At 52.7% G+C, this 12,126-nt stretch overlaps 1 protein-coding gene across 2 annotated transcripts; it reads right to left on the bottom strand.

Annotated features, from left to right (window-relative positions):
- Positions 1-4,511: 4,511 nt before the first annotated feature.
- Positions 4,512-10,765, bottom strand: ADIG (adipogenin). 2 transcript variants are annotated; one of them, XR_002154543.3, is made up of 4 exons: positions 9,784-10,755; positions 6,770-8,648; positions 6,373-6,505; positions 4,515-4,747 (listed from the first exon to the last, which is right to left on the bottom strand). XR_002154543.3 is itself a non-coding variant. In XM_003983469.5 (3 exons), the coding sequence occupies exons 1-2, from the start codon at positions 9,908-9,910 to the stop codon at positions 6,387-6,389; spliced, it is 246 nt and encodes an 81-aa protein (XP_003983518.1). In that variant the 5' UTR covers positions 9,911-10,765; the 3' UTR covers positions 4,512-4,747; positions 6,373-6,386. The 2 variants fall into 2 exon arrangements, 1 of the variants encoding a protein (XP_003983518.1); XM_003983469.5 differs by lacking the exon at positions 6,770-8,648 and having other exon boundaries at positions 4,512-4,747; positions 9,784-10,765.
- Positions 10,766-12,126: the final 1,361 nt, after the last annotated feature.

Raw genomic sequence — 12,126 nt, forward strand, 5'->3', positions numbered from 1 at the left:
CTGCGGGAAGCAAGAAATGGAGCCCAATAACTGGAAATAATACTCTAGGGAAGCCATAGTGCCCAGAACTATATATGGCCTTCACATCAAAAGATGGGAAGTGTCCCACAGGACAAAGGGCCCTCGGGACCCTCAAGTCTCGGATGGCTGTCACTGGCTCTCAAACAGAGACTAGGACTGTGCAGGGACCCAGAGGACCCTCCCAACGTCCTCTTAGGGAGGAGACTCTAGAGCCATGCCACCAGAAGGCCAAGTATTTTGGGGGTGTCATTGGTGCAGAGGCTCTTTTTCCCAATATGAAAGTGAAGTAGCAGTGAAAGTGGATGAAAAAGTATTTTGGGAGCCTTGGGAGCTTTGTGTGTAAAACATAGTAGGTGTTTAATAAGTGTTGGATGGGTGGATGGAAGGATGGATGGATGGATAGATGGATAATGGATGGATGCCAGATGGATGGATGGCTGGATGGATGGAAGGATGGATGGATGGATGGACGGATGGAAGGATAGATGATGGACGGATGATGGATGGATGGATGGATGGATGGAAGGATAGACGATGGACGGATTATGGATGGATGGATGGATGGATGGATGGAAGGATAGATGATGGACGGATGATGGATGGATGGAAGGATAGATGATGGACAGATGATGGATGGATGGATGGATGGATGGAAGGATAGATGATGGACGGATGATGGATGGATGAACGGATGGGTGGATGGAAGGATGGATGGATGGATAGATGGATGGATGGATGGATGGATGGAAGGATAGATGATGGATGGACGGAAGGATGGATGGATGGATGGATGGAAGGATAGATGATGGATAGCTGTGTATATGAATGTGTGAGAGCATGAATAAACCAGTGAGCCATTAGGTGAATGGGTGGAAAACCAAATGAGTGAAGGAATAAATAAATGTTTGAATGAGTAAACAAGTTAGTATCTAAGTAAATGAACTTCTGGTTCAGAAGTTTAGAACAGAAAACCTAATTTGCCATCACTTTGCTTAGGTGTAGGGAAACCCTGGAAAGAATGCAAGAGGAAGAGAGAGTATCCTGAATCTTGAGTAAACTGCACTTTCAAGTTTCTTAAAGGAAGTATCACCCCTCAGCTTCCCGGGGAGCCGCGTGTACTCAGAATAGGGTGAAGTGCGTCTACACTCTGGGCAACGTCTTCAGACCCAGTTGGGCCTGGTCCCAGCCCTGGAGTACTGGGCAGGCATGTTAGGCCACAGTGGAATGACTCAGATCCCGGCACCTGCCAGCACCTCCCCAGGGGAGCCTGTGATCCAGCCCACCCACTCACTATTATTGAGAGGCGTTCCATGCCCCTCAGATCCAGGAAGTTTCCCAGGGTTGTGGGCTCTGTGCTCAGAATTCCCTCCCTGCTTTTCTCCCTGCCCTGAGCATCTCCCGCTCCCCTCCACACAGGCGTCCTACCCAGCGTGACAGGTGGAGCCACATGGGGTTGATCCTCAGCTCTGCCACTTGGGCTGTTTGACTTCAGACAAGTGCCTTAACTTCTCTGAGTCACAGCTTCCTCATCATTTATTATTTTTTTTAACGTTTATTTATTTTTTGAGACAGAGAGAGACAGAGCATGAACGGGGGAGGGTCAGAGAGAGGGAGACACAGAATCTGAAACAGGCTCCAGGCTCTGAGCTGTCAGCACAGAGCCCAACGCGGGGCTCGAACTCACGGACCGCGAGATCATGACCTGAGCCGAAGTCGGACGCTTAACCGACGGAGCCACCCAGGCGCCCCGCTTCCTCATCATTTAAATGAGAAGTCTTGCCTGTCTCAAGGGGTCGTTGTGAAGATTCAGTGGGACCTTACATGTCAAGGACCCAAAATGCACCTGGCACACGATGTACACCAAGCACCTTATTTCCAGGTGCTCAGGTTTTTTCTTTCGGCAGCAATTTCAGGAGTGTTTAGCAAGTGCCAGCCGGGCATCGTGCCCAGAGCTTTACACATGTGACCAGATTCAATTCTCACAGAAGAGGGTGTTAGGGATTGTGGTGTCCCGTTAAAAATATGCATGGAAGTCCTAACCCCCAGGATCTCAGAATATGACCTTTTTTGGACATAGGGTCTGGACGGAGGTAATCAAGTTAAAAAAATGCAGTCGTTAGGGTGAGCCCTCACCAGTGAACGGGTGTCCTTATAAAAAGGGGAACTTCGGACACAGAGACAGACACACGCAGAGGGAAGCGGATGTGAAGACACACAGGGAGAAAGGCCATGTGAACAGGGAGGCAGAGACAGGAGTAAGGCGGCCACAGGCCAGGGTCCATCTGGAGCTGTCAGGAGCTGGAAGAGGCAGGAAAAGGATTCTTCCCGAAGGCTCAGAGGGAGCATGCCCCGCCAGCACCTTCGGGACTCCTTGCCTCCCGACTGTGAAACAACAAATGTCTGTCGTTCGCAGCCACCCAGGTTGTGATACTCTGCGGTGGCAGGCCACAGGCAACTACGACAGAGAGGACTGGCCTTGGAGACGGACGAGGGAAGGACACGCACTCAGGGTTCCAGAGCTTCTGTTTAGAGGTGGGCATCTCTCGGAGAGCCTATTATTAGAGGATCACAGGGTATGTTTACCACAGACACACACACACACACACACACACACACACACACACACACAATCTGCCTTATAGAACAAAATACTAAAAAGGGGGCCTCACTCCATACCCTCAGAGGCCCGGGGTCTCAGCCTCCCACCCAGAGCAGGGAAGGTATCTTCCCACAGCCCCCCACCAGCTACCACGATCGCTGCTTAGCTGTCAGGGGCCCCAAGGAACTGTGTCCCCCGCCTTCTGCTCCAGATGCTCCCAAGACCGTGACCAGATGTCCTCCCTGCTGTGTTGGGCAGCTGCTCACTGTCCCTCAAGGGCTGCGCTGCCCCCAGGAGGATCCTCTGGTTCCTCTGGAGTGGCCAGGGGCAGGACAGTGGGGCTCGTGGCTTGCCTGGTTCCTCTGTCAGCACAGAGGCTGAACCCCGGCTCCCCCCGCAGTGCTGGGAGCAGAGGCGACGAAGCAGTTCACGGGACCCCACGGAGCAGCAGCTGGGGAAAATGCCGGACAGAGCCTGAGAGAAGCTTCAGCCACAGGGGACGTTTGTTACCAAAAGTGTTTATTCAAAGTCAGGGAAGCTCCCAGGAAAACATGGGTTGCCAGAATCTCCTCGGCTAGAACAGAGCACGAGTGGAGGAAGAGCTATGTGCGTGGGGGTGGGGGCGTTACGGGGCTGGGGGAGAATATATAAGAGTGTGTGTGTGTGTGTGTGTGTGTGTGTGGCCCTACATGGACAGTAGGGCTAAGGCCTGGGGGAAACAGGCACTTTAATGCACACCCTCGGTGCTACCATATGGTGGGGCCAGTCAGTAAAACTTGCAAAATGTGATCGATCTTAAATTCAGTAATCTCTCCTCCTGGAATTTATCCTCTAGATAGAAGCACACTTGCATATGGAGACAAGAGTTCAAGGGTATTTACTGAAGCCTTGTTGCTAAGAACAGAAACCTTGTCCCGCAAATTCGGTGGGGCTCAGCTCTCCAAGGGCAGCTCTCTACACCACATAAGGAACTCAGACTTTAGCCCTAGGGCAATAGGGAGCCATAGAGGGCTTTAGGCAGGGGGAAGGGCTTGCTGCAATTTGTGCTTTGGATGGATCCTTCTGACAGAGCAGAAAAAGCAGAACTGGTGAGACCATCTAGATGAGATAATAATTCAGGCTTCATTGTCTCTCGTCGGGGTAGTTCAAGAGCCTTGTGGTGACTGGTGGGATGTGTGGGGGCAGAGGAGGGGACACCTGGAGGGCCTGTCCCCTTCTCCCACCAACTCGGCTGCCCCTGGGCAGCCAGTGAGGGTTTGAAGTCAGGGGATTTCTTCGAACCAAGAACACCGAGCCCCGCAGCCCCCAAAGCCACTCTTGCCTCATTTTCCCCATCTGTGAAATAGGGATAACCAAACACCCGACCTCATAGAATTGTTGTGAGGGTTAAAAACTCTGTTATAAATACACAGAAAAGCACCTGGTACACAGTGAGTGCTTGTTAAAATGTGAGCTATTTAAAAAAAAAAAATGTGAGCTATTTTTTTTATCATAACCAGGCATATGGTAAATACTCTGTAGATATTCATAAAATGAATTATTTGTTATTAAAATCAACCTAAAGGCGAATCAAGGAGTGAGTTTGAAATTAGAGAAAGGAAGTTGAAAGCAAGATTCCCCCAGTCCCTTGACCAGATGGGAGAGAGTCAGGGAGTCCCGAAGAAGATCAAGGACAGTTTAAGTCAGTGCCAGGGGTTAGGCCCAGGCCCCACGGCTTGTTAAGTGAATGGATTTGGCCGGGCCCAGCAGGTTTGTCAGGGGGTCTCCTGAGCACAGGAACCTCCTTGTTTCTTTAACACGGACCTACACCTTCTGGCCCGGCCCTGTCCTAGGACTTCCTCTAAATTCAGTTGGCCAACTTCTCCCCTTGTGCCTGCTTATACCATCTTCACGGACTCGGGCTCCTCCCCGGGGACCCTGGGAGGTCGTCTGTAGTGGGCGAAGAGCAGGGTCCTTTGGAGGCTTTTGTGTGTCCACTGATGGAGGAGATGAGTCGGGGATCCCAGGGAAGAGCCTCCCTTGGCAGTCTTCTTCCCTCCCCAGTGGGTCTCTCCCATCCACCTTGGCCACTGCCACCGCCCTGCTGACTCCAGGAAAACCAGGCTGGAGAAACATGGAAGGTTGGCTCTAGGGGTGACAATGGAACGAAAGAGTGAGAGAGAACAACAGATACCCAGTGGGGTGGGCTCTATATATATGAATTCTTGAGCAGAGTCCCCCCCCCCAAAAAAAAATCTCCTTTTCTTACTCCACTAATTATACACAAAGAGGTCAGGCTACATTATTTGTGGGCCCACTAAAAAATGAACCTGTGGAGACCCTCATTCAAAAATTAAGAATTTTAAGACAAGTAACAGCAGAACATTAAACCAAGCATGAGGCTCTTCTGAACATGGGACTTCATGGGACTACACAGGTTGCCACCCGTGAAGCTGGCCCTGAACACAAAACTCGAGTGCATGCACGTGTGTGTGTGTGTGTGTGTGTGTGTGTGTGTGTGTTTCCAGGGAAAGCACGCTCAATTGTCAAGGTCATGACCCACAAAAGCTAAGAATCGGCGTAACCGAGATTAAGCGAGGGTCGCTGCTTCTCACCCCACCTCCGTTCTCTACTCAGACAGCCAGGGGCTCCACATTGCGACCTACGTTGTGGATTAGTGACAGGTTGCATCAGCTGACTTGGGAATAGGGTAGGCCACGTGGCTGTGGGAACGGAGAGAAGTGGATGTGTGAGAGACAGAGTCTAGGACTTACTGATGGACTGGATGTGGGCCGAAAAGAAAAGAAGGTGTAAAAGCTGGCCCCTGCATTTACGGCTCAAGGAATGAGACCAATCCATGGAGGCGCTGGCTGTTCATGGAGATGGAGAGGAGCTGGAAGAAGAGCGGGTGCTGTGTTTTGCTTTGTTGGGTAGCCAAGGGAATCAAGACTCCCATTCTAGCCAGGAAAATGTGTCAAGCAGCTAATAGAGCTGAGAAGGAAGGTGAGAGCGTCGGCGTCGTGAGCACAGGGATGGCATTGAACTCCACTGGAATGGATGAGACCTTTCCGGGCTTCCAGGTGCCAGAGCCCTGGTACTTCAGGCAAATCGCTCAACTCCACTGCCGATTAGGGTCATTTGCAAAATGGAGGCAAGAATAATATCCTCCTCATAGGATTTCATTAATGAGCTTGTGAAAGGGAAATGCTTGGCAAAGGCCCTGATAGCTATGAAGGCATCCACTGAGTATCAGCCATCATCATCATCACTGTCGTGTCATTCCTTCTACAAGTATCTAGTGATCCCCATTGTGTGTCAGGTGTGGCCGGGAGTGCTCTGGATTTGGATGCATCAATTATTGAGCAGGTCAGAAGGTGATAAGTGCTATCACAGAAGACAATCTAGAGTGGAGTAAGGGGGACATTTGAGCTCAACCTCAGAGATGAGGGAGTGCACCAAGTGGATGTGGGGGAAAAGAGTTCCAGGCAGAGGGAATAGCCAATGCAAAGACCCTAAGGAGGGTGGTGGGGGGGGTGAGGTCACAGAGGTAAAGGGTAGGGGATCTTTGTAAAGAAACTCTTCATGGTAGAAGAGGCTGGTCCTCCAACATGGCAAAAACAGGTCTCCAAGAGAATGACGCAGAGGGTTCCCCAACATGGAGGAGAAAATCAGCTCTCCAGTGTGGTGGAGGAAACAGACCTCCAACACGGCAGCTGCCCTAGGCTTTGGGTAGGACCTGAGGCTCCCCCTACCTGCCCCCAGAAAGGTCTCACCTGGCTGAAAAGGCTCACCAGCAGGGCTCCTCCTCCTCTTGGCTATACAGTGTCCCCTCCCAGCAAAACTGGGCTGGGCCTTTGCTCCAGGGCTCCCACTCAAAGCATAAATCTGAGTTGTCTTCCTCTAAATCTGTGGAGGTACAAGACAAGGCCTCTTGGGTGGTTACATCCTATCTCCTACCCTTAACCCAAAAGGAGCCCCCTGCCAGGCCTGGGCATCCCCAAGACCAAGGGGCCAAGGCAGAATCATGACATATGGGACAGCCCAGAGATCTCAGGAAAACTTCAGGACCTTGTAGGTGACCAGGGACCAAAAAAGTTGTCTATGACTCAGAAGGTGGCTAGATCTACCTAATAAATAGGGAAGGGCCCTAGAGGCGAGCAAATGACCTACCTGTATTGGGTGTGGTCCAAGAACGGCACTGAAGAGACACAAATCCAACAACGACCCATCCATCCATTTGTCCACCAGTCCATTTATTAACAAATATCTGAGTGTATACATGCAATGATTTCCACTGCAGCACTGTTTTGTGGTGAAGCATGCACAAGTAATAAAACACCCTGGAAACTGTGTGTGTGTGTGTGTGTGTGTGTGTGTGTGTGTGTCTACCATGAGAGATCTGGTTGACTGAAGTGTAGCACATTGCACCGCATAAAGAGCTGGCCCATCTATCCAATAGCAAGTCAGAAGCTGTTAAAACAATTGCATGAAATCTGTAGCTTTCGATTTGCAGGAGGTCTATGATACATTACAAGCAAGTTTCAGAGAAATGTATATAGGAGGATCTCCTCCCTTTTTCTGAAAACCAAGCTAACCATCCTGCCCCCTCTCCAAGTTTTTGGAAAACCTACGTGTGTTATTAAATAGGAGCATGAGCTTGTGAACACGGCTTGCCTCGAGAAGGTGAGGTCGAGGAGAAAGGAGAGGAGATGGGGGAGATTCTTTCTCTTCCTGTACTTGTAAGATGTTTCGCTGGTTGCAGAAAAGTAAAGGAGGCTGAAGAGAGCCCTCCGCAGTTCCAGCAGGTGCACTTGTTTGAGGTCAGGGAATTCAAAGGTAGCTTTGGATTTAACACCTCGCTCCGAGGACCACCACGAGGGTGGGCAGGACCCTCAAAAGGCGCATTTCGGCCTTAAATCCATCTCTTTGGAGGTTTCTCTTCTTTCTGCAAAGTCCTTTCCAATCACAAAGGAAACGTCCTCAGCAGAGCACCTTCCGCTTGAAGGGCACCATGTGGCTTCATCCTCTCCTTAATGTCATGGTCCAGGATTAGTGTTGTCCCCACTGGCCAGCTTCTGCAGGGCTCAGCCACCCACAACATTTTCTCGCCTCAACGGCCATCTTGCCAGGCGGTTCCCCTTCTCCTCCCCTTGTTCCCCTGTCTACTTGAGAAGGCTCGTCCTCACGGGCCACGTGGCACTCCCTGCTCAAACCGTCTGCCTTCTGGGCCCTGGCACTGCCCTGCTGAGCCAGGCCGGATGGGGGTGGGAAGGAGGAATCAGAGCCAGTCCTGTCTGCTTTTCACACTGGATGCCAGGCCAAACGAGTTCCGATAACAAGATCCACAGCAGAATAGGCCAGGGTGTCCTGAGAACAGGTCCCTCAATTCTTGGCAGGTCCAGACCCTGGCACAAGGACAGGACCGACGCAGTAACTCTAAGAGTTCCAAGAAGACTGGGACCCTGCGGGAAGACAGCTCGCCCCACATTCCGGTCACTGCAAATGACCAAAGGCCTTATTGCAAGGGGCCGTGTGAGATGTCGGAGAAAGTCTGAGGACAGGGAAGGCTGTGGATGGTTTTAGAGCAGGGCCTTCAAGGAGAATGGAGTGCTGGAGATTAGTGCCCTAGACCTTAGACAGGAGCACTCTCCTCGGAGACCTTAGGCAGATGACTCTCCTCGGAGGAGCCATCCAAAGCCGTGCCTACACGTCCTCCTACCATGACGAAAAGCAAACACTGACTGGATAGTTTCTCAGCCTATAAGCACCTACTATGTGCCACGTGTGTGCTGGATCCCCTACCCTCGACATGCTCTCTCCACAGCCCCAAATGGAAGGGCCCCTTATTATCTCCATTCCGTCGATGAGGAACCCAAGGCTGAGAGGACTTGCCCCAAGTCACAGAGCTGGTAGGCAGCAGAGGCAGGAGGTGACGCCAGATAACCGGCACTCGTAAGCACTTCACAGGTGTGTGACCTGGGCACGTTGCTTCTCTCCCCAAGCCTCAGTTTCCTCAATTGTACGATAAGGGTTACTTCACAGGGTTATTCTGAGGATTAAATGAAATTATGCACATCAGTGTTTACCACAAGCCTTTGCACAGGGTAGAGAAAAGGTTAGCAATTATGATGAACTATTCAGGGGCAAGGCTAAAATCTGAGCCCATGTTTCCTCGACTCCAGAGAGACGGCATTTCTAGCCACACAGACAAATGCTCTGACTCCCACCAGCCACCAGCCCACTGCCTGATGTTTCGTCCCTCAGGGAGGGCTGCGGTCTGTCCTGGGAATATGAGAATGTAAATAGACATTTTCTGGAAGCTCTTGCCAGGAACTCCCAATAATTACACCATTACCAGCACCCCACATCTGAGCTCCTGGGGAGGGTTTGGGGGTGAACTGCTTCCCCGGTCTCAATGCCGTCTGACCAGAGCTGGCAGCCTACCAGTACCCTCCCTCCTCAGCGGGCCAAAGGTCATGGAACTCTGGAGGAGGTGGGAGGGCAAGAGTTCCCTAGGAAGAGGCCCCCTGGAGAAGGGAGTGCCCAGGGAGCCAGGACACCTGAGGAGCAGAGGGTGACCCCTGCCACTGGCCCCCAACTTCCCTCATGGCCAGCTTCACCCCGCCTTCTGTTCCTCTCGGTGACATACTGAGCTCAGGGCAAAGTGTCAGCCTCCGTGATCTGGCGTCCCAGAGAATCCAGATCCTCCCTGAGGTACAGTCCGGGCAGAAAGCAGTGTGAGTGGTCCCTGGGCACCTAATAAAGGCTTAGGGCTGCCATGTCCCATCGTCTAAGTTGTTTACTGCACAAACGCACCCAGCCGAGGGAGCAGCAGGGGCTGAAATCTTCCCCCAGCCTTGTGCCCTGGCTATACCCGCAGGAGAGGGCCCCTTTCCCTACTTCATCTGCCCATAGGGGCCACCTATTTCTGATTTGTACCAAAGACCTTCTGTGCTAGCAGCGGCCCTGAGGGGACACAGGTGTGCACACGCACATACTGCTTCCAAACTTGGGGACTCACTCTTGGCCTCTAGGTCGAGAAACCACAGGCGACTTTTCCCCTACAGGCGACTGCTTGTCTCAGCCAGCCCAGCAGTTAAAGCACAAGAAGGAAACTGGTCTCTGCGGTTGCTTCGGGACCCCCTACCAGGCTCCAGGATCAGGGCCCCTGCAGAGCAGCTCACCTTGGCTAAGTAAGAAGCGTAGCCAGACAATCAGCAAGACCAACAGCAAGCCCACGGGCAGGCAGAGCCAGAACACCAGGAAAGAAAACGTGAGGTCGTCCACCAGTGGCACCAGCGGGTACTTCATGGTGCGCGTGTGGCTAAGCCGGGCCTGCCTGTGCCGGGCTGGCAGGGCTGCCCTGGGGACCTGGGGGGCCGGGCCACACTCTGCTCTCAGCCCAACTGTGACTGAGTGGGTGACGTAACAAGGAAGTCACAACGTCCTTCAGACACAAGGAGAGCTTGGCAGTCAGTGGCAGTGGAGACGGTCTGGCTAAGAACAAAAGCCCAGGCTTCCAGGCAGGCCGACTTGGGTTTGAATTCCTGCTGAGATCCTAGGGGTTCATGGGACACCTCCTTGCATCCTCTTAGAAGATGGAAACAATTCTCATCTCACCAAGCTGCTAAAAATCAGAATAAACGATGGGATGAGCATCGCCCTCGGGTGGGTGTTCATGTATTTTGAGGTCACAGGTTCCTTCAGGAGCCAGCCGGATCCCAGGCCCTGTCATCCGGGCTACAGGTGCCCACATCTGCACCTGCTGGCGGGGGGGGGGGGGGGGGGGGGTGGCAGACTGGGTGGAACGTGGTGCATCTAAAGCAGGCAGCTGTCACAGCTTCAGCCAGTTAAGTGCTGTGTGGGAAAGGCAGGTCCAGTATTGCCACATCTATTCCAAGAGAGCCCCCCAAATCTGCATTTTTATGTGAACTCTCCCAACTTAAAAATGTTGCATCAAGCATTTAAAACATGGTTGGCTAAACCAAACAAGTCTGCTGAGCCAGCCTGGGTCACTGGGCTGCCATTTAAAAACATCCTAACACAGGGGCGCCTGGGTGGCGCAGTCGGTTAAGCGTCCGACTTCAGCCAGGTCACGATCTCGCGGTCCGTGAGTTCGAGCCCCGTGTCAGGTTCTGGGCTGATGGCTCAGAGCCTGGAGCCTGCTTCCGATTCTGTGTCTCCCTCTCTCTCTGCCCCTCCCCCGTTCAAGCTCTGTCTCTCTCTGTCCCAAAAATAAATAAACGTTGAAAAAAAAATTTTTTTTTTTAAATAAAAAAACATTCTAACACACAATAGGTCCTCAATAAATGACTAATCTAGAAGCTTCTGCACCTCTCATTAGAGTTTTCAGTGAGGGGCTTCTAAGGCGTCGGCCTTGCTCCTTTGTGTCCCAGGTGCACAGATGACTCTCAGAAGTCATTCTTCTCTCTTCCCACCTCTTCTGTCATTCATTCATTCGGGAAGTAGTTTGTACGCCTCCCTGTGCAAAGCCCTGTGGCAGGAAGGAGGCTCTGGACCTCCAGGGCCCCAAATCCCGGCACTGGAGCAAGACTGGCCAGAGCCTGATGAGTATGGGAAGTTCACAGGCAGAATGGCTGCTGCCTGTGGAGGGGAGGGAGGCACAAGCATTGCCCTAAGAGGGTCCTGGGCCAGCTGCCCCAGTTACTATGGGCAAGTGCCTGTGAAACACACCAATTCCTACGCTCCCCTTGCTCTGAGTCAGAAACTCCAGGTGAGGCCCAGGACGCAACATGTTCAGGAGCAACCAGTCTGATGCGGCCCGGATTTTGGCATCACAGCAACTCACGGAGCACGGGTTGGAAGGTCAGGCAGACCCAGTTCCAGGCTGGGAGAGCAGATGCGAGAAGTGGGTGGTAGACCTGGGAGAGATACGGGGCGGAAGGATGCCCCTAAGAGGAAGGAAGACACCGGCTCAGGGAGAAAGGCAAGCGGAGCCAGCCACAGAAAAATAGGGAACGGGTGGCAAGGCAGGGCAGGGGACGGGAGAGCTGGAGCTCGGAAGCCAGTGGTTGAGAGACCGTTTTAGCCCAGTGTTGGGATGACTGGAGTCCCCAGAGGGGGAGGCCTGGGTGGATGGCATTAGAATGTGTGTCTAAGAAAAACAGTGCCTTGGCAGGCTGTGCCACTCAGAGTCCAGAGGCCAAGACCAAGAGTGGTCTGGGTTGAGGTTGGGGGTCAGGGGGGAATCTCTTGGCACTGGGTCCTGAAGGGACTGGGGTCACAAAGGTCTGAGCGGCACTGGTGGGAAAGGCTTGAATACACATTTTCTTGCCAGAGCCCAAAATAGGACCACTGTGCCATCAGCCCAAGGAGACACTTCCCTGGCCACCAATAACCAGCCGGAGTCCTGAGGGCAGAGCAAGCATGGACACACAACTGCAGGGAAGGCAGCTCCCAGCCCTGGCTTCCAGGAACAGTTCGGGGGGTGGGGGGGGGTGGTCACATTCACGTCCGGTCGAGTCAGTGCCAGGCTGGAAGGGCGGCTCTTGGCAGAGGTGGTACAC

Source organism: Felis catus, chromosome A3 (assembly GCF_018350175.1).
Source record: "Felis catus isolate Fca126 chromosome A3, F.catus_Fca126_mat1.0, whole genome shotgun sequence".
In the NCBI taxonomy this organism is placed as follows: Eukaryota; Metazoa; Chordata; class Mammalia; order Carnivora; family Felidae; genus Felis; species Felis catus.